The sequence below is a fragment of the Cervus canadensis genome, chromosome 12, assembly GCF_019320065.1.
Source record: "Cervus canadensis isolate Bull #8, Minnesota chromosome 12, ASM1932006v1, whole genome shotgun sequence".
Classification (NCBI taxonomy): Eukaryota; Metazoa; Chordata; class Mammalia; order Artiodactyla; family Cervidae; genus Cervus; species Cervus canadensis.
Window position 1 is genome coordinate 54201785 of NC_057397.1, and position 25203 is coordinate 54226987.

Here is a 25203-nt window from a genome sequence, read left to right on the forward strand (position 1 = left end):
TCCCCTTTATATCTTACCTTTTTTGATCTTAAATTACTTCAATTTAATTATGCTATGAATTTCACAAAAAAAATCCTTCTCATCCCTCCTGCAAAGTCCATGTCCTCCATAGCTTCCAAGGCTAATTTTGTCCACTAAACTTTTTGAACACTTTAGCATATTTTGATTTTTTCCCCTTACCTTCTTTCATATAATCGTTATCATTGTATAGTTCTCTATGACTTCTTCATGACATCAAATAAATGCCTAATCTTGCTAGAAGTCTACACTAAGGCAAACACTGGTTTCTCTGTATATAGATTGACAAGAGAAATATTGTCTTTACTTTCAGCAAAAGACGTTACCTATATCATTTAAACTCAGTGCTAAAAGACATGTTCTGGTATCACTCTCTGCTGGTGCCCAGCCCTTTCAGTAGGGTGGGGGCAGGGAAGGGAGGGTGGTTAAAGCAGAGACAGCCCTGGAGTGGCAACCAGAAGACATAACAGTGTTGGGAAACTCTGTCAAATTGAGTCATTGCTACCAGGCTCTGAAAGAGAACTGTGGGGGTTATTTTGCATTTTCTTCAAGTGATTATGAAAAAGACAAACTAGTTCCATATGGTGGCAGGGAGAGAACTCAGAGCCAAAATAAAAATCTGCTCAGCTTGTCAGTACGTAAGACCTTAAAGTTCAGATATCTAAGAGTCTGTCTACTGTTTAAAGGAGCTGAGGCCAAACTTCAATTTGTCATACATACAACTCCCACTGCCTTGGATAATGAAAGAGACCCTCCCCTCGTCCCACCCCCAGTACAGTGAAGATGTAAAAACATGAGCGGTATAACAGTCCCTTAAGTAGACAAAATTAGTGAGAAACTGAATGCATGGTATTGGGCTGCTTATTTTAAAGAAAAGAAAATTATAGAATCACTTATATGATACAGCTGTGTATTTTGAAACCTACTTCTCCATAGTAGAACACACTGTTGTCCTACATTCATTAGGAAATATGATTTAGTCTTTCTAGTTATTGAAACTTCTGTAAGTGAAGAAAAAGTATAACTATATTTTCATCAAGAATGACTAGAAAATCATGACTTATTTCAGTATGAAAGTTTCATTTTCCCTTCAGATGCTAATTGAAAAAATAAAAATACTGACATTCTTTATAGTCACTGACCAGTTGGTACTTATTTTTTTTTCCTTAGTTAGGGAAAATGGGTTTAAAAGGATAAACGCCATGATTTTATTTTGTGGCTGCCTTTTTGGTCACAACTAACGGTGTTCTTTGGGGGTTTTGTGCTATTGTTATTTTTTGTTGATTGTTGTTGTTTTAGCTTCCTTCATATTTCAGTTCCTAAGCCAAATTCTTTGCTCTGAAATAACATTTGCTTTTTATCTCCTAACACATCATCCTTCATGTAAGCCACATCTACACTGGCTGAACACAAGAAATAAATGTCCAAGATTCTCATAGTGTTATTTTGGGGGAAGCATTCTCTCCAGTGACTCACACTTTAAGTCCTTTTCAGCAGAATCAGAGGCAAGGCTGACTTTGGCCCTTCTGTATATTGACTTTTCTTTTGTAAAGTGACATTCCATTAGCAGAATAGAGAAAGTCATGGATAGTTAATTATACATAAAGCTTTTAGAAATTAACCAGAACCTCTAATAAAAAGAACCACATAAATATTCTGTTTGAGGCTCAATTCAAATAAGTTTTCTTATCTAACTAGAAAAAATACTTAGCATTAGTGAATGGCCAGCACTTAGTCTGGCCCTATCAAATAACCAACTATGATTGTTAGCTTTGGGTTAATAATTGCTATTCTGTGCTAGCTAAATAGCCTCTAAGAACAAATGAGCCCCTTTACTGTGAAGAGACCTATCCTTGATTATGCCGTTACTCCCAGAATCCTTGTGGGATTCTGCAGAAGCACACTTGTCCTCATTTGTAAATAGCTTAAAAGAGTGTTGAAAAAATTATTTTTAAGAAATACCATCTCTATTTCCCAGTGCAGGAAAACAACTCTTGCTTAGAAGCATATAAGCAGCCCCCTGCAACATGTTAAGGATATAAACATAGATGGGATGAATACTCCTGTATCTAAATTACAAGTTCTGCTCAGACTTGTATGGTGAAAAATTCACCATTCCTAAAAATATTGGCCTCTTCTATTATGTTTTACTGAGATATAATTGGCATATAACATTATATTAGTTTCAGGTGTAAGCAAAATGATTTTAATATATGCCTATATGTATATATTGCAAAATAATCACTGCAATAAGCCTAGTTAACACCCATCACCATACATAGTTAAATTTTGTTTTCTTGAGATGAAAACTTTTAGGATATATTCTCCTAGCAACTTGCTAATATACAATACAGTATCATTAACTATAATCACCGTACCATACATTTCATCCCCAAGATTTGTTATTTTGAACTGGAAGTTCCTACTTTTTGACTATCTACCCCTCTGTTGCCAGCCCCTCACTTCTCCTTTAAATCACTGCAGCCACGTATGTCCCAGGATTTGCATTGCACCATCTTGGGGCTTCCTGAGCTTTTGCTTCTTGTTTTCAAGGTCCCTAGACTGGGCAGGCCCTTAAGAAAATATTTTGCACCTTATTTGGCTTTTTGTGTTTGAAATAATTTTAGCTAAAGATTTTACCATAAGCATTTTGATATTTTGAATGTTCTCTGATATCAGTTGGCTATGCACACAATACAAATGAGTCATTCAGTAAGACATAAGAACTAATGAGAATTGAGACATAAGCTCTCTTCCTTTATTCTACCTGCATAATATATCAGACATGTTTTCATATCCTGGAGTCTCTGAGAAAATGAGAACAAAAACAGAATTGGAAAGATCAAGAGAAGTGTATGTGTGTGTGTACTTTTAAATTATTCAGTTGGTTGACAAGGAAATGGGATTTTGAGTACGTGGCTAAATAGGATGCAAAAGCTGTCTTTCTGAAAATATGAGCCAGGCATATTTTAGTTATTAGAACTGTTTTTATTTGGATTTGATTTTACTTGCTACCTTCAGCCTACTGAGAATTAATTATACAAATCATTAGTTCACATTCATAATTTCTTTATTCAGTAAATATTGAGCTTTCCTTCAATATCAGATGCTATTTATTCTAGATTCTGGTGATTCAGTTGTGTAAGACACATCAGACACATCTTATGCCTCAAGGAGCTTACAATTTATTATGAGAGAAGACAAGTTAAGAAAAGGCAACTAAAATATAGCACGGTTAAGTTTCATCATATAGGTATCCATCTGATGTTCTTTGAGATTATACTTGAAATAAATCTTCAAAGATGAGTAGGGGTTCAGCAGCTAGAAATTCTAGGCCTTCCAGGAAGAGAGGACAGAGTGTTTGGTAAGCCTGAAGCATTATGTATGTGTGCATGAAATAAGAGATGGGAGGTGTGGGGTTGGTGTTAGAGAAAGTAGAGGAGGGCTAGATCTTCAAAGTCCTTATAAACCACAATAAGAGACTTGGACTGTATCTTTCATGTGTTGGAAGAACAACTGAGGGATTTTAACCAAGGCAGAAGAATTACAACGAGAGGCATGTTTTTCATGAGCCATATGGAGAATGATTTTAAGGAGAAGGGGAAGGATAAGGGCTCAAGACATTGAGACCAGTTGTAAGATTTTTATCAGTAATACAAAGAAGAGCTAACAGGACTGTAAGACTGACCTTCAAGTCTTGATTAAGTGGATCTAGAAAAATGTTTCCTTTTACCCACAGATCCTAACATCCATTGTTGATGAGCTCCATGCTGGTGCAGGTCATAACAAAACAACATTGTACATATTTATTCTACAATTTATTCTAACCCTAACATTTATACTTGCATATATGTTTAGAGATATATAAAGACACTCTTAAACTTGTGACAATTGATGATATACTCATAGGATAGCTTCCAAATGATGTTGAAGAAGAGTATGTGGTGGTATGGAAACACAGTCATAAAATCATATATGAAAAATGTGTTGTTAAAAAACATTATTTTATTTTCATTTGTGTTTTCATGAGAAGAAAATTTAAAGAGTACAAAACTGACATAAGCGATTACTTCTGGAGTGTAGTTGAGATGAGCCTGTGGGCAGAAACTTTACTCCCATTGTTCAAAAATGCTTATAGAATATAATCAGGTATTACATGTATGCATGCATGCTCATTCACTTCAGTCCTGTCCAACATTTTGCAACTCTGTGGACTGTAGCCTGCCAGGCACCTCTGAGAATGGGATTCTCCAGGCAAGAATACTTGAGTGGGTTGCCATACCCTCCTCCGGGAAAACTTCCCAACCTGGAGATGGAACCTGTGTCTCCTTCATTAGATATAAATAATATTTTCTATTTGGAGAGGGAAAAAACAAGGAAAAGACTAAGTGTATGTAAACCATACACTTATGGTTAATGTTAAGAGTAATTCTTTTTGCTTTTCTCTACTTCCCAAATTTCTGATTGTGCATTCCCATTGCCTTGGTAACACAAAGAAACCCTTGCAAATGATGAGGCTTAAATTACAACCTTCATATAAAAGTATTAGGGCTTCCCAAGTGGTGCTAGTGATAAAGAATCCACCTGCCAATGCAGGAGACCTAAGAGACATGGGTTCAATCCCTTGGTCTGGAAGATCCCCTGGAGGAGGACATGGCAACCCACTCTCGTATTCTTGCCTGGAGAATCTCATGGAGAGAGGAGCCTTGTGGGCTACAGTCCATGTGGTCGCAAAGGGTTGGACACTATTGAAGCAACTTAAAAGCAATATTAAAAAGCAGAGACATTACTTTGCCAACAAAGGTCCATCTGGTCAAGGCTATGGTTTTTCCAGTGGTCATGTATGGATGTGAGAGTTGGACTATAAAGAAAGCTGAGCTCCAAAGAAATGATGCTTTTGAACTGTGGTGTTGGTGAAGACTCTTGAGAGTCCCTTGGACTGCAAGGAGATCCAACCAGTCCATCCTAAAGGAGATCAGTCCTGGGTGTTCATTGGAAGGACTGATGCTGAAGCTGAAACTCCAATCATTTGGCCACCTGATGTGAAGAGCTGACTCATTTGAAAAGACCCTGATGCTGGGAAAGATTGAGGGCAGGAGGAGAAGGGGACGACAGAGGATGAGATGGTTGGATGGCATCACCGACTCAATGGACATGGGTTTGGGTGGACTCCGGGAGTTGGTGATGGACAGGGAGTCCTGGCATGCTGGGGTTCATGGGGTCACAAAGAGTTGGACAGGACTGAGCGACTGAACTGAACTGAACTGAAACAACTTAGTACAGGCACACATAAAAGTATAAACTATGTTCAGTGCATCCAGTCACTCAGTTACTATCAACTTAACCTTTGTGCTCACTTAGCCACAAAATACAACGTAGAAATCATTGTGTCCTGGAAAGTCTATCCCCATTAGTGAGCTTAAAGCTACTGCAGGGAAAATGGTATTGACTTACCTTAAACCAATAAGAAGGAAAGTCATCACAAATTATAGAGAATCCAAGAATCAGAGTGGGAATTAGCATCACTCATCCAAGAGTGCCTGTGGGCTAAATTTACCCACTCCCAGTGGAGAGGGAGATTTCAGGCCAGCAGAGTCATAGCTACTTAATATTGAAGTCATTCATCCTTCTCCCTAGACTCCGATTCTGTGTTCACCAACCAAGTAACTTTCTGATTATAATTTGGCTTTCTGTGTGAAACTCCCTCTAAGGAGAACATGAGACTGGGCCCCCTATTTTGACTGTAAATGGAGACCTGACATAAGTCTCTCTCAGTTTTTCAAGTTGTGTGTCTGCCTCTGAGAGACTAAGAAAGCGATCAATTTAAAACTTCAGACCATATCTTGAAAGTCTGGTGAATTCACTCAGGTAACATGTTCCTAGGACTCCCCTTGGTAACCTCTCACCTTGCTTTCCCCTTGTGAAACTCACCTCCACATGGGCTGCCTACAATGTAAAATGCAAATTCCCAGGTGGAAATTCTACAGTTTTGTGTTATGAGTGACTTTTAGCTTGACTGTCTCCAGAGTTTTAAAATGTAAGCTTTTATGTGATAATTCAACATTAGAAGCTTCCTTCAATGTTCTGATAGCTACAAGTTCTATTAATTATTGAAGCAACTGAAACTTGAGGAGGGTTTAGTTGTATGTTTCACTCTTGCTGGAAAGTCTCTGCAGAATGTATTTGTAAACCATTTTGGTACAGTCATACAGCAGTACTGTTATTTGCGAAAAATATATCACCCATACAAAATAATAATGGGACAGTACATGTCCTTAGGTGCAAGCACATCATATTTATATGGAAAATATATTTACATATATATCTTCAAATTATTAACTGATATTTATTATCTGTTTAATAATGTAAAATTTTGTTCAGAACTGATCTCAACCTAGTAGCGTCTCATTCATACAGAGGTTTAATCACCCATTATCTGTACTGTGGGTGGAGAAGAGTCATAAACGAGACTTAGGCACAAAAGTGGTAACACATGGAATTGAAGGGAGTATTGCTAGATGACTTTGATGAATGAGAACAGAGGGATGTTAGGTAGAGTTAGAGAGAGGGGAAGGTCTCAATCAGAGAAGACTTTGAATATCAAACAGAGGCTACTGACAACCTTAACTATTTTGAATCCTGAGGAGCCAGTGAAGGAGCTGAGCAAGTTTGCATTAGTTCAAAGTACCCAGATGGATATGAAAGCAGCATGTGGGGTCCATAGGAAATGAGCAGATGTGAGGGAACTACGTTAGGCAACTATTGTGTTTTGCTCACGAGTTTTTGAATTCTAGAAAAATATTCTTCAAAATGTTCTCCTTGGACAGTGTGCAAGAGTAATCTGAGGTGCAAGTTGAAATCATACATTCCTCAGTCTAGTGAGTAGGTCTTTTTCACAGATGACCGGATGATTTGATGTATGGGCAACTGTTGGAGAGCCCATGATCTAGGTTAATGTAAATTTTATATGAGAAATGTACCTAGAGAGTAAAACAGGGTTTTGAAGAATGCCATTTGAGGTTAAACAGTTGGGGTTTTGAAATTAATTTTAGGTATACCACCAGAATGTAGGTCCCTCAGGGCATGGTGACATTCCATTTATTTGCTGATATATCTTAAATGCTAAGAGCAATTATTGATACATAGTATGTGCTCAACAAATATTTGTTTAGTGGATACGTAATGATTAATAAGAACTTGGATTTACAGTCAACAATTGCCATAAGCCTCTTTGAGCTTAGAATGAAAAATTGGGATGTTGATACCTGAATCACAGATTTACTATAAAAATTAAATAACACCAGGAAAGCATTTAGCAGAGTGCTTGTCACAGAGTAAGTACCCTTTAGCACATCATCAATATTCAATATTAACAAAATGATATAAGCTATAGCAACAGTCTATATATTTTGTTTGGAGAGTAATACTTACAGTAATAAAAATAAACCCATTTTCCTTTGGTAGATCTTGCATTATCAGAACCATAGAAGTTTGAGTATAAATGGTAAAACAAACATCAAGCACACAAGCTGTAGAGAATTTTCAGTTCAGTTCAGTTGCTCAGTCGTGTCTGACTTTTTCTGACCCCATGGACTGCAGCAAGCCAGGCTTCCCTGTCCATCACCAACTCCCGGAGCTTGCTCAAACTCATGTCCATCGAGTTGGTGATGCCATCCAACCATCTCATCCTCTGTTGTCCCCTTTTCCTCCTGCCTTCAATCTTTCCCACCATCAGGATCTTTTACAATGAGTCAGTTCTTTGCATCAGGTGGCCAAGGTATTGGAGTTTCAGCTTTAGCATCAGTCCTTCAAATGAATATCCAGGACTGATTTCCTTTAGGATAGACTAGTTGGATCTCCTTGCTGTCCAAGGGACTCTCAAGAGTCTTCTCCAATACCACAGTTCAAAAGCATCAATTCTTCAGCACTCAGCTTTCTTTATAATCCAACTCTCACATCCGTACATGACTACTAGAAAAGCCATAGCTTTGACTAGATGGACCTTTGTTAGCAAAGTAATGTCTCTGCTTTTTAATATGCTGTCTAGGTTGGTCATAGCTTTTCTTCCAAAGAGCATGTGTCTTTTAATTTCATGGCTGTAGTCACCATCTGATTTTGGAGCCCAAAACAATAAAGTCTGTCACCGTTTCCATTTTTTCCCCATCTATTTGCCATGAAGTGATGGGACCAGATGCCATGATCTTAGTTTTCTCAATGTTGAACTTTAAGCCAACTTTTCCACTCTGCTCTTTTACTTTCATCAAGAGGCTCTTTAGTTCTTCTTTGCTTCTGCCTTAAGGGTGGTGTTATCTGCATATCTGAGGTTATTCATATTTCTCCCAGAAATCTTGATTCCAGCTTGTGTTTCATCCAGCCTGGCATTTCACATAATGTACTCTGCATATAAGTTAAATAAGCAGGGTGACAATATACATACAGCCTTGACGTACTCCTTTCCCAATTTGGAAACAGTCCATTGTTCCATGTCTAGTTCTAACTGTTGCTTCTTTACCCACATACAGATTTCTCAGGAGGCAGGTAAGAGAGTCTGGTATTCCCATCTCTTTTAGAATTTTCCACAGTTTGTGGTGATTCACATAGTCAAAGGCTTTCATGTAGTCAATAAGGCAGAAGTAAATGTTTTTCTGGAACTCTCTTGCTTTTTCAAAGATCCAGCAGATGTTGGCAATTTGATCTCTGGTTCCTCTGCCTTTTCTAAATCCAGGTTGAACATCCAGAAGTTCACAGTTCATGTACTATTGAATCCTGGCTTGGAGAATTTTGAGTATTACTTTGCAAGCATGTGAGATGAGTTCGATTGTGTGGTAGTTTGAACATTCTTTGGCATTGCCTTTCTTTGGGATTGCAATGAAAACTGACCTTTTCCAGTCCTACGGCCACTGCTGAGTTTTTCAGACTTGGTGACATGTTGAGTGCAGCACTTTAACAGCATCATCTTTCAGGGTTTGAAACAGCTCAACTGGAATCCCATTGCCTCCTCTAGTTTTGTTCATAGTGGTGCTTCCTAAGGCCCACTTGACTTTTCTACCCACAGGAAGAGAATTTTACTTGTCTGTAAAGTGGAATCTTGCTTCCCTCCCTTCCTTCTTTTTTCCTCCTACCCCCTTCTCTCTCTTTTGTTCAGAGAGCTTTGGTCTTATAAAACAGTTGTTGGAGGGCTGAGTTCAGAAAAGGGAGAACATGATGAAAAAGCAAAACATTCAACAAACCAGTCTTCTGGGTTCTATTATTCTGTTGAATGACTTATCTTTTTTTTTTTTTTTTTTTAACTTCAGGTTGTATTTGAAGGGTCACACTGGGACAGCAGGAAAACAGAGCAGCCTGATCTTGCACGGTGCTGATTTCAGCACTAAAGATGCTGATAATGACAACTGCATGTGCAAATGTGCCCTCATGCTAACAGGAGGTAAGTCCTATGGGGCCATTCTCTAAGTTATGTTTCATTGGTTTGAGGCTTGAGGTTTCTTATCTGTGAGAAAAGACTATGATCTTCTGGTCAGGAAACTTAAGAGCAAGTCCCTAGAGATCATTTTGCTCTGCCCACTAATTTACCACATGTTCTTGTGCAAGACATTGCTAGCATATTTAGAAGTTTCCCTCCTCCCTCAGCATGTATGGTTGGGGTGTGCTAAGCTTGGTTCTGAATAAATTCTTAAACCTCTTAAAATCCCCCTTATCCTACTTTCTAAAGACTCATAATGATCCCTGTGGTGGAATGAACAGCAATTTGAATATTCAGTATACAGAAAAAGCAAAAACCCAAACTTGCTTACAAAATGCTTTACAACTGTGTAATTGAGCATTCTATTGAAATGGAGTCAAGAGGGAAGAGAGGTGTAGCTAGGTCTAAAGTTTTGCAATTCAGACTAGCTATACCAGTGCTTTTACATTATAAGGTATTGACTTCTGCAAGATATTTAGCTGGTATCAGTTCAGTCCAGTCGCTCGGTCATGTCAGACTCTTTGTGACCCCATGGACTGCAACACGCCAGGCTTCCCTGTCTATCACTAACTCCTGAAGCTTGCTCAAACTCATGTCCATCAAGTCAGTGATGCCATCCAGCCATCTCATCCTCTGTCGTCCCCTTTTCCTCCTGCCTTCAATCTTTCCCAGCATCAGGGTCTTTTCAAATGAGTCAGTTCTTTGCATCAGGTGGCCAAAGTACTGGAGTTTCAGCTTCAGCATCAGTCCTTCCAATGAATATTCAGGACTGATTTCCTTTAGGATGGACTGGTTGGATCTCCTTGATGTCCAAGGGACTCTCAAGAGTCTTCACCAACACCACAGTTCAAAAGCATCAATTCTTCAGCACTCAGCTTTCTTTATAATCCAACTCTCACATCCATACATGACTACTGGAAAAACCATAGCCTTGAGTAAATGGACCTTTGTTGGCAAAATAGTGTCTCTGCTTTTTAATGTGGTGTCTAGGTTAGTCATAAGTTTTCTTCCAAGGAGCAAGCATCTTTTAATTTCATGGCTGCAGTCACCATCTGCAGTGATTTTGGAGCCCAATTTAGCTGGCATAGGAGATACCATTAAATAATATATATCACTGAGTAAGAGAGTTTATCCTCTTTCACTTTTTAAATATTATTTCTCGCCTTGTGTGTCAAAGAGAAATTCTCAGTTTAGTACTAGCTTATCTATACTTTTTCAGCACTTAGTAATTACTCTTCTTAGCAAAGAAGGAGCAAACTCTTCAGCCTCGGTCTCAAGACCCTGGTAAGGCAGTAGCATCTCTCTCAAATTAATTAAAATGTTTTTGTTTTAATTTTACTGAGTTTTATGTTTCCCTTTTATTATAGAAAGTGGTGCTGATTTCCTCTTTAAAGGAATGATGTAAACTTTGCATTTTAAAAAGGATTCACAATATTTGATATTTAACAAATCATTGATCTCAAGAAAAATATTCATTAAATATTAATAAAAGTTATAAATGGGCCTGGCAAAAACTGCTAGTGAAGTTGATAAATGACTGAGTGAAGTCTAAGAAACACTGAATTAAAACCTTATGGCAAATGATGTCGCTCAAAATTGTTCCAGGCTCTGGCATAAAAGGAGTTGGCACCAAGTGAAACTGTAAAGGAAGCTTTTTCCCAGTGTCTCTCCTCACAGTTTTAGTATTGTTTCCCTCTCTTAATGGAAGAGTAATCACTCCTGCCTTTAACTATTCTTATCCTCTGTTTGTTATCCTATGACAAACTCATGTTAGTAGAGAAAAAAACTCTCTAAATCTAATATTTTACTTCTCCAAATATAGTATTACTATCAATATTATTATATATTATTACCTGTTACATATGTGTTGTACTATCTTCCTTGAATCCCAAACCAACTCTATGAGAGACTCAAAGAGAGAAACTCGAATGTACATTTCGTACATAAGGAAAACAAAAGTAATTAGATATTCATCATTTTATCCTTAACATCCAGCTTGGTAGATTGTGACACATAGGAACTCAATAAATATGTGTTGCATGAATGAATGAATGACCATCTTGGAACCCTTGAAGTCACTTTCAGATTTTGAAACCAATGAAACTAATTTTTTCTCATTAGTTAACAAAGCATGAAAGTGTATAGAGGGAACATTTTGGAAAAATCTTTCCAACTTCATCACCTTACCCAGGCCCTTCATTACTACCACTACCAAATCACATCCCATTTGGATTCCCATCCACTCCACTTGTAGTAGCATCTTTTTAACATGAGACTGGCCTTAGCATTACCAAAGCCAGCTTGTTATGATTCCGCCTCTGTCATATCCTCCTCCTTAAGCTTTAAAAATGCCATTTTGACAGCACATTCAAAAGTCTTTTATATGCAATTTTAGCTGTTACAAATTTAGAATATTTTGAAAATGTTACCCACAGATTAGGTTTTTGAACTTTTTTTTTTCCTAAAAGAAAATACCCATGATCCTATAAGTGAAATTATCAGCAACTTTATACAAGGACAAATGGACTTTGATTGTACTTTGCCCACTTTAATATAGAAGTGCACTTCATTTTCTCCATGTCTGTTTTTACAGATTTTTTTATCAAATAAATACAACCTATGAAAGACCAACAGTAAAATCGTTCAAATGTTTACTTAGAATAGTGTTCCAATATGTTCATATTACTGTCATAATAATGAAAATACAGAGCAAAGCAAAGAGGAGAATGCATCTCTTGGTTAATGAGGAGAAAACTACATTGCTCAGGATTGTGATTTTATTTCTGCTTCAGATGATTGAATTTTATCATGTTCTTTCATCCATAATCACTCTTGGACCTACTTCTTACCCGTCAATAAACACATATATTGAGGAGAAGAAATTTCCCCTTATTGCTTGGGCTGGAATAGTCTAAGTAAATATTTTTTTGTAATAAACACCACTACCCTATCAAATATCCTTTTAAAAGAATCCAGGTCTTGCAAAGTGATGCATTCTGCAAAACAAATATGTGGAATTTAGATAGCTAAGAACTGGGGTACATAAGGGTGAATGTCAATGACAGTCCAAGTAACTTGAGTATTATCTGAAACTTATGTTCTACTTAGCTACCCCCACACCACCACCACTCTATATTCTCTGTCATGGTTTACCTTAGAACCATTTTCTCCATCTAATGATTTTTCCTCTCCTTTAAAAAATTCGTATTTTGACTTATTACATATTTAAAATCATCTCTTAAGCAGATAGATTTCATACTTTGTGAAACTAATAATTCTTAGTTCTCTGTCATCATCAGTTAAAGCTTTGTTTTATCTTGTTTGTTTATATATTTTCCATTGTTTCCTCTAAAAGAAATTAAGGATAAAGTCAGATTTATTGCCTACCTAACCGTCCTAAATAGTTTTCTTCAAGTACATGGAGGGATTTTTGTTGGAGAAGGTGGTATTGTTGTTACCCTATCTATCAACGACTGAAAAACAAGAGATAGGCTTAATTAAAAATAGAAGGTATTTCAGCTAAACAGGAAGTAGAACATTTTGTTCTTCCTTCTTCCTAACATCTTAACTTCCCTCTATTTACTTAATGTAATTTTAATGAGTAACTGTTAAGAGTCAACTACAATTAGAAAAGTGAGCAAGACAGAATAGAGCTTGTATTTTTTGAAGAAGACCATCAACCAAAAGTAAACAATAAATACACGATTTCACATTATAGCAAGTTCTGGGGACAAAATATAGCACGTGATAGTTATTGGAGGAAGGAGGAAGTGACTTTTGATGGAGTGTCCAGGAATCAAAGGCTGGAATGAGTTGCCAGAAAAGATTGTGGATGTCTAGTTATGGACATCTTCAAGAAAATATAAAGGTAGTTACATGAGCGAGTTTACATATGCACGTTCCTATAGTTGCCAGTCTACATAAGATTGTCTCCTACGTTTTCTTCTGGTTCTGTGATTTGTTATTCTGTGTACTCTTAGTGGCTGCAGTAGAGAAAAACAAGTAATATTATTTTTCAGTTTGGCTGTAGTTCATTGTTAGTGGAAAAGAAGTATAGCTGACTAAAAAGCATATTTGCATCAGTAGAAATAGATACCACAGTGTTTTATACCTCCTTTTCCAGACATATATGTACTTATTTCTACCTTACCAGAAATTCTTCTGTCCAATTTAAAAACTGAGTAATTTTTATGTTTTATTACACTGTTGTTATGGGACCATGCCATATATTTCTAAATTAAAATTGCCACACACATTTTCTATGAAACTGACCTCTTAATTAATCACTAGAGATGATTTGTTAGTGTGCATTTATTATAAACCAGAAATATCTATGTTCTGTGATTCACTGACCTTAGGAAAATGTGTAAGTTTTCTCCTTAGGTTCCCCCTTTATATAGTATATTACAACAAATGTATATATTTCAGTAGTGGGAGGGATAAATTTAAGAAGTGATTATAGGAAATATTTTCTTAGTCTCATAGGAGAGCCCTTCTTATACCCTCATGAACCCAAGGAAAGAATCAGTTTCATTATGAACTTAATGTTTTCCCTGTTATTTAATATTTACAAAATGAAAATGTAATATCAGTCAACACATGCTTTTGTTTATATGGATTTATTGTATTAAACATAAATATGCAAAAAACTATGACTCAAATTATGAAAATGAAAACCTTTTCTCATTAGATTTTTACATGCAAAGAAAACATGGGCTTTGGTACCAAATCAGTATTCTTCAAAATATATTTTTCTAAAATTCTGCTAGAAACTATAATTACTAAAGGTTGCTGACCAAAAGTAAAGAAAATGACCCCTAACAAAATATGGTATTGTTTTACATTCTTTTTCTTACCTTTTCTTTCAACACAATTTTCTTATTTGGTATCTAATATAAAAGCTATGTAAAAATGTGACCTAACCCTCTGCAGAAAGAATCTGTTGTGGTAGAAACTCCAATCTATTTCCCACGCATAAACTATGTCAGTCGACAGACAAGACTTTGCTAAAGCTAACAAAGGATATTCTCAGTTCAATTCTAAAAGATGCGATAAAGTCATACACATAAATTCTTAGTACACCCTCGAACTTACCAGATGCTTGCTATAGAGAGTTGATAAATGCTTGCCTTGCCTGCTATATAACCTTGAAGAAGACAAAATGGAAGGAATTAACAGGCTCTCTAACTGTTAAAGTGACAAGATCTTTGGGAAAATGTAATCATCTTAGAGTTTTTGATAACCCAGGAAGGATGTGCTAACCATTGTCAGATAACTGGCATTCCCTAGGTTTTAGGCAAACATGTTGAGAGAAAAGATCCATATGGATAATTTAAGATTGGCCACAGATATCTACATTGCATTACTCTATTTCAAAGCAATTTCTTAGTTAGTACACAAGCCTGTTCCACAAAAAAGGTACATTTCTTGAAGGCAGGGACATCATGCTCTCCACCATTGTGTGTTCAGGGCCTAGTATAGTGCTTGTCTCACAGGCTATGCTTAATAAATTTCAGTTAAATGCATGAGTAGGCTATCAGACTCTGAAAGGACATTGTGAAATCACAAATGATCTTGGTGAAAAGACATAAAAATAAATCAATGTGAATATGAATGTGACTTTTTCATGAACTTAGATTTAAAATGCCAAGCTATGTATATGTCTTCCCTGGTGGCTCAGATGGTAAAGATCCACCTACAGTGCAGGAGACCCAGGTTCAATCCCTGGGTCAGGAAGATCTTTTGGAGAAGAGAATGGCTACTTAACTACAGTATTCTTCCCTGATGGCTATTTACTCCAGTATTCTTGCCTGGAGAATTTCATGGACAGAGGAGCCTGGCAGGCTATAGTCCATGGGATCGCAAAGAGTCAGACAGTCTACTAAGCAACCAACACTTTCACTTTCACGTGTGTATATTAATTTGCATGCACACACATGGAACAAAGGCATGAATATTAAAGACTAGAGCCAAATTTTAAGACTAACTTAGCCCCAGAAGACTAAATTCCATATTGGAAAACTTTCGAGTGTTAGGTTTATAACTTTTGAATAAATTTGAACAGTCTAAGTGCAGAATTTAGGATTATATTTCTGTTCTCTGGGAGGAAGTTTATATTTATTGGAAAAAGAACAAATAATATCAGAAAATGTCTCTTAAAAGATCAGTTTGGAAAAAAGTGAATAAGAACTGATAGGCCTATAACACAAGGCTGCCACCAAAGCTTAATAGTTGATGATAATAGCCAATTTTGTTTATATTTTACTCTAATAATAAGTAATATAGTAAATATCCATTGCACTCTTAGTGTATAACAGTCATTTCTGCATTATCATAAATGACATACTTAATAGTTGAAAAGGACACTTCCACAGACCATTCTACATAGAGATCTTTGGTGAGAACTAAGATATGGAAGACTTAGCTAAGTTGCTTAAGGTCACAGAATTAATGTCAGAGGATTTGAATATGACCGACAGATAAGCCATTACCTTATCCACTCCTCCTACCGCCATTCTTGAAAGAAACAGTGCTCAAAGACAAGAATTTAGCTCTGTTTTACTGTTTGTGGCCCATTTTCATGAGGATTTCCTCACTTAACTGTAGTTAAAAGTAAAATGAAGTCCAAGGGAGGAAAGAAGCAGTAAGAGAATACCTAAAGGATTAAAATGAATTCAAGATTACCAGCCAGGATAAACAACTTTCTATCTATGGAACAAAAAGAAGAGAAAGGGGAAAAAAGCCAAGTCCTTGACTTGAAGGGGGTATGGGATGAAATGACAGAAGGAATGCAGAGTTCTGGAAGGATCCTTCGGCTCAGCACACAAGAGCTTGCAGCTGCTCCTTGAGGCTAGTTCTGGGTAGGAGCCGGATTTGTACCCATGAAATCAGTGAGTGATTTTCATGATGATCCCGATGATAACTATGGCATCAGTCAGTTTTTTTCAGCCTCATCCTTAGTTAGTGATAAAAGAGGAAGATTCTTATTCTCTGTGCCAGTTCTTTTGCATGTTGCTGATTAGAAAGAAACCCATAACCACAGATAGATCTTTTTATTTTGCTGTACTTTTTACCTTAGAAAAGAAGTGTTGAGAGACATTTTGTTTAGGATCAGAAGAATTTGAGAGTTAGGTTTCCTGACTTTCAAATAAATTTGAACTTCCTGAGTACAAAGTTTAGAATCAAGTTCCTGTTTTCTGGGCAAAGTTTCATGTATTGGTGATAAAATGTGAATTTTCTGCTTCAAAGATAAAAGACTCAAATGATTTTTCAAGGCCTGAGAAGCCCAAGATAGTTATTCCAAAACTAAATTTTAATGAGTTAAGTGTAAATGAATTAGAAACATGCTTCTCAGATTTCTTATTAAAATATACATAAGGTTACAGGTTATGAAGAAAAATGCTTGGCAAAGTTCATCTCAGCAATTGCCAATCTTAAAACATTTAAGACATTTTGTCAGTTGTCCCAACAGCAGAGGGAAACTGCCGCTGCCTTCCATCCTTTGCTTTCGTTGCTAAGTTCTTTAAAGCTTAAAGTGCCTCTTCTAATTAACTTCTTTAACATATTGCTCATCTATCATCCCCAGGCACTTATAGAACAAAGTACAAAGTTGATATTGCCCCAGAATTTTAGAAGATAGTTAATTCAGCTATTTGATATCTAACTGGAGAACTGCAAACCCAAGCATACTCCTTTATATGTTCACAAGGATACCTTCAAGTTATGCAAACTTACATTGTTTCTGAGGACCCATTGAGTACATATGGTTATCTATGAATGCCAAAGGAGATTAACCAGAAGTAACCAGGAGCCTGCTGTACTTTTTGCCTGCTTTCTATGAATATGCTTTAAAGCCACTTCTTTTCAGGATTTATGTTTAATGACCGGGTCATGCTTAATTTTTTCAAAGAGAGGTAGAAAGTGGACAAACTAAATATTTGATACAAAGAAATTCCTTGTTGTTCCTTGTCAGAAAAAACAGAAAATACTTGCATAGAGATAACTATTTTTGCTAACTTGAAGTTCAGAGTATTTTATAAAGGACACTACAACTGAAATTGTCATGAGTAATAATTGCCCTTTCATTTTATTTTCTGCCACCTCTTTTTTTATTGGAGGATAATTGCTTTACAGTATTGTGTTGGTTTCTGCCATACAACAACATGAATCAGCCATAGGTATACAAATGTCCCTTCCCTCCTGAACCCGGCTTCCATCTCCCGCTCCATCCCACCCCACCCCTCTAGGTGGTCCCAGAGCACTGGGTTGAGCTCCGTTTGTCACAGAGCAAATTCCCATTTGCTGTCTATTTTACATATGGTACTGTATATGTTTCCAAACTATTCTCTAAATTTGTCCCACGTTCTCCTTCCCCCACTGTGTCCACACAAGTCTATCCTATATGTCTGCCTCTCCATTACATGCAGATTCTTTACCTCCTAAACCCTAGGTAAGCCCATAAAACCCATATTAGGTACTTAAGTGCCATGTCTTTATAACACGAACACTGAACAATTGTACTCATTTGAATCCAAATTATTTTCATATTTCTCTAATTAACCCTACCAAGCAAATAAGTAAATATGGTGGCACTGATGACTTGGTCTTCATTATTAAATGATTGTGATGATCCCATAAGATCTGATTCTTTTTATTCCTGCTCTAAAGTTTCTGCCTGCTTCCTAGATAACTTATACAAGAACATTTAGGTAGGCTTTTAGAAGCTTTAATAGTGTGCCATCTTATATGATCTCTGCACCTGTGCTGTGAAAATGGTTGATCAGATATCTATGATCCACATCTTAGGAATAAGAAGGTAAGTGACTGTGTGACGTTGGGAAAGTTCCTTAAGTTGTCTGAGCATCAGGGTCTTCATTTTAGTACTTGTGACACCACATAGGGTTGTGTGGGGAATAAACTGAGAAAATGCATATAAATATTTTAGCAGAGTCCCAATACATATTAACTGTTCAGTAAATATCAAATGTTACATGTACTATTGCCTAAGATCCCTTAGCTATTAACTGGTGAAGTCAGCATCAAAGTCAGGATCTTCTAATTTCTGGTCTGGTGCTCTAGGTTCCCCATTGCCCACAAGAGCATTTTTAAACATATAATAAAAACCTCCATGTTCTTGCTCCTGTTTATTTTGCCAGCCCTGTGTTCTCCAACCCCTTACCCACTGGCATTGCAGCCAAGCCAAGCTGCTGGCAGGCACTCTCTTCTGCTCTGCCAGAGTACGTACTGTCTTTAGATAATCTCTTTCTATCCTGTGAACTCCCACCCGTCCTTCAGGATCCAGATCAAGTGATGAGTGAACCTTACAGACCCACAAGCAGGACATTCTGCCTCTGTTCCCAAGATTTTCTTCATCTCTGTTAAATAGCTGTCTTGTCATTTAACAGTTTGTTTCTCTCCTACACAAAATTGTATGCTCCTTGAAGTCAGGAATTTTGTTTTACTCAACACTGACCCCTATATCTGTCCATTGGTTAGTATTTGTTGGACTGATTCTAAATTCAATTTCCTCCCCTTCATCATGCTGCCACATGTGCTCAGGGTGGCTTTGGTAGACCACAGTTACAGAAAAAGGGCTCTAAATAATATTTAATTAAACATTTAACCTGGCAGATCTGGTTCCCCTGGTAAAATATTGGTTCCCATTCCTAGAGAATGTTCCATTTGTTCACCTGATGATAGACAAGTAGACTGGATAAACTATAAGAGTTTCCACATTGTTTGAATTCCCACCAAGATTGTCATTTTTCCACCTTCATTTCCTGCAAGTCTTTCCCTTGGCCACTGTGTACCAACTACACTGATGATCTTTTAGTCCCTGAACACCAGATTCTCTTTCAGCTTCATGGCATTGGTATGTGCTATGCTTTGCTTAGTAGAGTCTTTCCCCATCTTCACATCGCAGTCTTCTCATCTGTCAAGTTTCATTAAATATCAACTTCTTCCATGAACATGAAAAGGCAAATAGGGCTCCTATTATTCTCCTTCATAGCACCCTGATTCTAACTCCCCCCTCCTCTTCTCTGTTTCCTCCTCCCCTCATCCTCTTCTTCTTCCTTTTTCCATCATCATTTCCTAATGATTTGTAGGTATTTTATTTATTTGCTGCTTTTTTTTTTTTTTTGCCTGTTTGTCACATTAGGAGTAAGCTCCGTAAGAGTTCTCTGTCTTGTTGAGTGTTGTATGACAACACTTCATGAGGATTACAAATTGAATGAATAAAGAAAGAAAAAATGAATGCAATAAACTCGGATGTTATATATACAGGTATCTATCAAATATAGCTTTTTTAAAAAATAAACTAGACTAATTCAGACTATAGAGGCTTTAAAAGAAGAAACAATCTGTCAATAAGTCTGTAGGCCCTTGCTAGTCATCTGCTAAGCAAACTCTGTTAGGTGTGGCACTGAGAATATGGAATATAAGCCATGCCTTTTCATGTGTTGTTGCTGTTGTTTAATTGCTAAGTCATGTCTGACTCTTTTGCAACCCCATGGACTGTAGCCTGCCAGACTCCTCTGTCCAGGGGATTTCCTAGGCAAGAATACTGGAGTAGGTTGCCATTTCCTTCTCCAGAGGATCTTCCCTAACCAGGCATCAAACCCGCATCTCCTGCATTGCAGGCCGATTCTTTACCACTGAGCAACCAGGGGTAATGAAGAAAAGACTATGTGATTTGATCTTCAGACCCTCTCAGATTCAGGCTACTGTTGCTCTTGTTAACTCTGACCTATCCATGGTCTCCTTTCAGTGTCTCCAAAATGCCTTTCTTCTTACCCGGAACATTTCCCCACTTTACTTGTTAGGAAAGATACGTAAGATCAGTTTATCCTGTTCCCTCCTGTGCCCCTACTTTTTCTTGTCTCTTCCGAAGTTCATTGTAGTTTCCCAATGAATATATTCTTCAGCCTGTGCCCTTCATTGCCAGGCTGTGTTCCAACAGACGTCTGCCTTCCCACACTCTTCCAGAACTCTTAAGACTTTCTATAAACCAAACAAATCCACACACTTCTGCCCTGAGTATCTTAATGTAACTTGGAGGATCCTTCTATGATTTGTAGTAGTCCTCAACAATAGAGTAACTGTGCTTGCTTTAGAGACCATGGTGGATATTTGAAAGACTATGAAAGGCTCGTTAACATGATGGAAGAGTGCCTCAAGAAGGTCATAGAAAAGGAGGAGAAAGTTAAAATACTGAAGCAATCAAGTTGAGTTTCATTTTGTCCTTTAAGAGTCTTATGGGTAAATAAATTCCCTAATATTAGAACGCCTTTTTTTTAAATATAAATAGCATATTTTTACTAGTTGTACTTACCAAAAAATTTTAAAGGAATTAATCTTAAGAAGAAAAAGGTGGAATTTTACAGTTTCCTCCTTGCTTGCCAAATAAGAACTTTCTTGTCCCCCGTGTTTTGACTACATTAACATCTATGTTGTTTGCATACAGTTGCTAAAACATTAAATACAGTGTCTTTCCAAATTCATTGACATACCTTACTTTTTCCTAGTATGAGTTAGTGATTAATATAGCTTGTTAGGCCTCTAGTATGACTTTATAAACACAACCCAGCTGTATTCACCCTCCAAAATTGAAAAATGAGAACTAGTTTTTCTCCATTTAACTTTTTCTAAAGTTTCTGCAAGATGATGCTCATGTTACAGTTAAACATCGGCTGTATAGCTTTCTCTTTCTTTAGCTATTAGTCCCTTAGGTATAACTCTGTAATCACAGGGAGGTCAACTGTATCCAAATACAAATATGCCAGAATGTCTCTGGCATAAATCTCTCCCTAAAGATTTTAGTAGTATTACTTCAGGAGAGAGGGGGAAAAGTACTATGTTCTATCTAAAAGCTAAGAACTTAATTCATTTAAAAAATAAAATACTGAGTTATCCTTGCAGAGAGCTTTGTGAGCACAGGATCTATATGTTACTCATCATTTTTCTTTCTACTAAGTTTAGAAAGAACTTTGACAATCACAGGAAAACATGCTGCTATATAGGAACTATGTGGTTACTCTCAATGAATGCTTCCCATATTGCTATAAACTGCAGAGAAGGTATAGCCATCCAAATTCATAGTCATTTTCTGGTATCCAGTTAATTTCAGAAGCAGCTAAGGGCCAGTAGGCAAAACTATGGACTACATGGAGGACATTTCTTTCTGTTTAGATGTTAGCTGTTCAAACTTCCGAACTTCACTGCTAATAATTAATTGTTCTATTTCCAATAACAGGCTTCAGGTGGAATGCCTCTGAAGGGTTTCGTTTTACTTACCCTTTGTACAAATCCAATCCTGACTAGATCGTATCTTGAAACCCAAATGCTTCCCATCATTACATTGGGAAATGAGGCCCAATGGAGTGACACGGAAAGCTGATTTTCATGAGAGCGTTCCTCTTTCTGATTGTACACCGTATTTTGGATACTATTTAAAACAATTTCATTACCAGGAAGATATTTTTTGAATACCTCTGATTTGCAAATGATCATAAGTATGAATGTTTCCCCTCAGTAAGTGGCATGAATTTCCAAATGTTCAATTTACTTATGTAATTGTTTCTTCTCCTTCTCTTTCATTATTAACTAATTTTTCAGGCTGGTGGTTTGATGCCTGTGGCCCATCCAATCTAAATGGAATGTTTTATACAGCGGGACAGAACCATGGAAAACTGAATGGAATAAAATGGCATTATTTCAAAGGGCCCAGTTACTCCTTACGTTCCACGACTATGATGATTCGACCTTTGGACTTTTGAAGGCATAATGTCAGTCAAGAGCAATTTTAAAAGCCACCAAAATATCTGGAGAAGCCACCAGATGAGAAACTGCTTGAAAACTTCTGAAGCAAACAATATGGTCTCCCTTCTAGCAACAAGTAGCAGTTATGTGAAGTCACCAAGGTCCTTGACTATGAATTTAGAACCTTTTGAGTTCACAAAGTCTCTACTTGGGATGATTGTGTTCATATGGCTTGACTATAGACTGCCATTCACTGTCATGCTTTTAAAAGGGAAGAAACTGTTAAGCTCACTGTGCTTCAAACTACTACTGGATCTTATTTTGAAACTATGGTAGCCAGATGATAAATATGGTTTATTTCATGTAAAACCAAAAAAAGAAAAAGAAAAAAGAGAGAGAGAGAGAAGAAGAAGAAGAAAATGAACAACAACAAAAAGCGTATACATGAAGTATAAAAACTGGCTTGCCATAATCCTTTGGAAAAGATATATTACACCAGTGAAATGGTGTTATTTCTATGCAAACCTAATAAGTTTGTACTGTTGCACAATTTTAATGAAAGTTCAGGAAGAACAGCCTTGCCCTCTGAGTTAGTGAAATGGATTTCAGAAGTCTAATTCCTAAATCATACTTGCTAGTTGATTTCAGTTAACCCATCTTCAAATGTAAATTCCATTTTGGTAAACTATAAAGAATTGTAGTGCATGAAGAATAGCAGTGTGAAGTAGAAACACACTCTGTTATTCTTTGATTGTTTGATACAGTTTTCAGAAAAAATGGACATAATCAACTATTGGACATATGAGATGAAAATTTATCCTTCCCCCATGCTACAGTTTTTGTTCATTTTAAAAACTGACTGATATATAAATATATTTATAGCCTGAGTAAAGTTTAAAGAATGTGAAATATATCATCAAGCCCTTAAAATAATATACATGCATTTAATATTTCCTTTGATATTATACATGAAAGCAGTATTTTAGAGTGTAATAAGTTGAAATAAAACCAAGTAAACTGGAACAGGTCATTTTACAGTATCTTCTTGCATGTGTCCACTTAAGTGTAACTTTATTATTTTTAAAATAATTATCTTCAATTCTTCACCCTGTTATTTCATGCTAATTTAATTTTTACTAATTAACTGAAACTTGCTTTCCAGATTCACTCTGTTCCAGTTTCTATAAAGATACACTTTGAAGTCTATGAAAAATGAAAGAAGAATTATAAATATCATTGTACATAGCATGTTTATATCTACGGTAAACCTAATAGCTGTTTAATCTGGAATATGCAACATTGCCCTCAATTGATGCAAATAAGCACATTTAAAAAAAAACTACTATACCACTTTATGAAATATACTATTTCTTCATAATTTTCTACCTTGGGCTCTGTTTTCATAGGCAATTTCTGATTTTAAGACATTACCATTACAGGAAAAATATTGGCAAACTTTGTATTATATGTTAAAGAAAACACATGAACAAAAGAGAAACTTAATCATAGTCACTTGACTAAGAAAATTCTAATTACTAGTTACTATAAATCACAATGAAAATATTTCTATGGCTTAACTGATTTTAAGTCAGTTTTGGACACAGATATTTGTGGCAATTTGAAGTTACTGCAATATTTTGTCAAGAAGTGCTTTCTGCCTCTAAGTGCTCAAGATTACAAGTGTGAACAGTTTTTATCAAAACATAAGGTATACTCTGATATAAGAAAATTGAAATCCACTTTGAGTTTCCTTTCTTAAAAAAAGAAAAAGTTTTTATCGGGCACTGAGACCAGTTTTAGGCATAGTGACTTGATCCCTTGTGCCTTTGTGGGTTTCCTCCATTTTAGAGAATAAAGCTACTCACATTTTTCAGAAATTACTTTTTCAAAGTTTACCATCAAATGTTTATACTTTAACGTGTGTATTCAAACCTGTTCTGCCTTAAAATTGTTTGCAGGTATTCCACAGTTTTTCTATTCTTGTCGACTCTTTCATAACACTGGTTAGCTGCTTCCTCTGAAAACCTCCTTGATGTTTTCATTTAAGTGAATGAAAGTGAGTGTTTTGTTTTTTGTGTTCCTAAAGATTTTTTACTTACCATTCTTTTGAAAAGTAATACTATTTTCCAACTTATAATACAAAAAATAAAAGGAAATAATGGGGAAAAGCATGATATTTACTGTTTTGTTATCCGGGTTTAAAAAATGAAATATTTCCAATTATTTATAATAAAGCAGTATAAAATGTTTTATGACTCCATTATGTGCACTGTTGCCATTTAACATGTATATCCTTTGCATTTAATTATTCAGGATAAGACAATTAGGTAATAGGATTTTGTCTTTCAATTTTTATATGAATTAAACTCATGTAGTTTCTATGCCAATTTCTGCACATCAATGGCAGCTTTATTTGATTTAAATAAAATTGAAAGTAACACATTTGTGCAACTCCTCATTTTAAATATTTTACAAGTTTTAAAATTAGAGATATATGGAAGTATGGGTTCTATGAAAAAAATTACCAAATGAATGAAAGTCTCAATCTTTGAAAATCTCTCAGTCTTGGATATTATAACAAAGCTTAGCTCCATTAGAATGTTAGACCAAAGCAATGGGTCTGAGTCCCACATCTCTACTGTGATTGTTATGTCCTGTCAATAACTTTTTTTTTAATTTCTTGTGTTCTTTTTTATTGACTAGATTCTTTAAATTCTATAGTGTTCTATTTTGCAAAAGTTTTACACACATGATTTAATACAATCCCATAACAACCTTTTTTTTAACCCTACTTCTATATTGCCCCTGCCTCTTTTCCTCTCCACAGTGGTAACCAGTAGTTTTTTCTCTATGAGTCTGCTTCTTTTTTATTTTATTCACTAGTTTGCTGTATTTTTTAGATTCTACATGTAAGTGATAGCATACAGTATTTGTCTTTATCTGACTTACTCTACTTAGCATAT

The 25203-nt window shown here is 36.2% G+C and overlaps 1 protein-coding gene across 2 annotated transcripts in view; it reads left to right on the forward strand.

Moving 5' to 3' along the window:
* ANGPT1 (angiopoietin 1) overlaps window positions 1-24680 on the forward strand; it is a 300904-nt gene extending 276224 nt beyond the window's left edge. For both annotated transcript variants that reach the window (XM_043483702.1, XM_043483704.1), the window contains exons 8-9: window positions 9315-9445; window positions 22097-24680. In XM_043483702.1, the coding sequence (XP_043339637.1) occupies window positions 9315-9445; window positions 22097-22257 (292 nt within the window). In that variant the 3' untranslated portion in view covers window positions 22258-24680. The remainder of the gene's footprint in view (window positions 1-9314; window positions 9446-22096) is intronic.
* The last annotated feature ends 523 nt before the right edge of the window (window positions 24681-25203 follow it).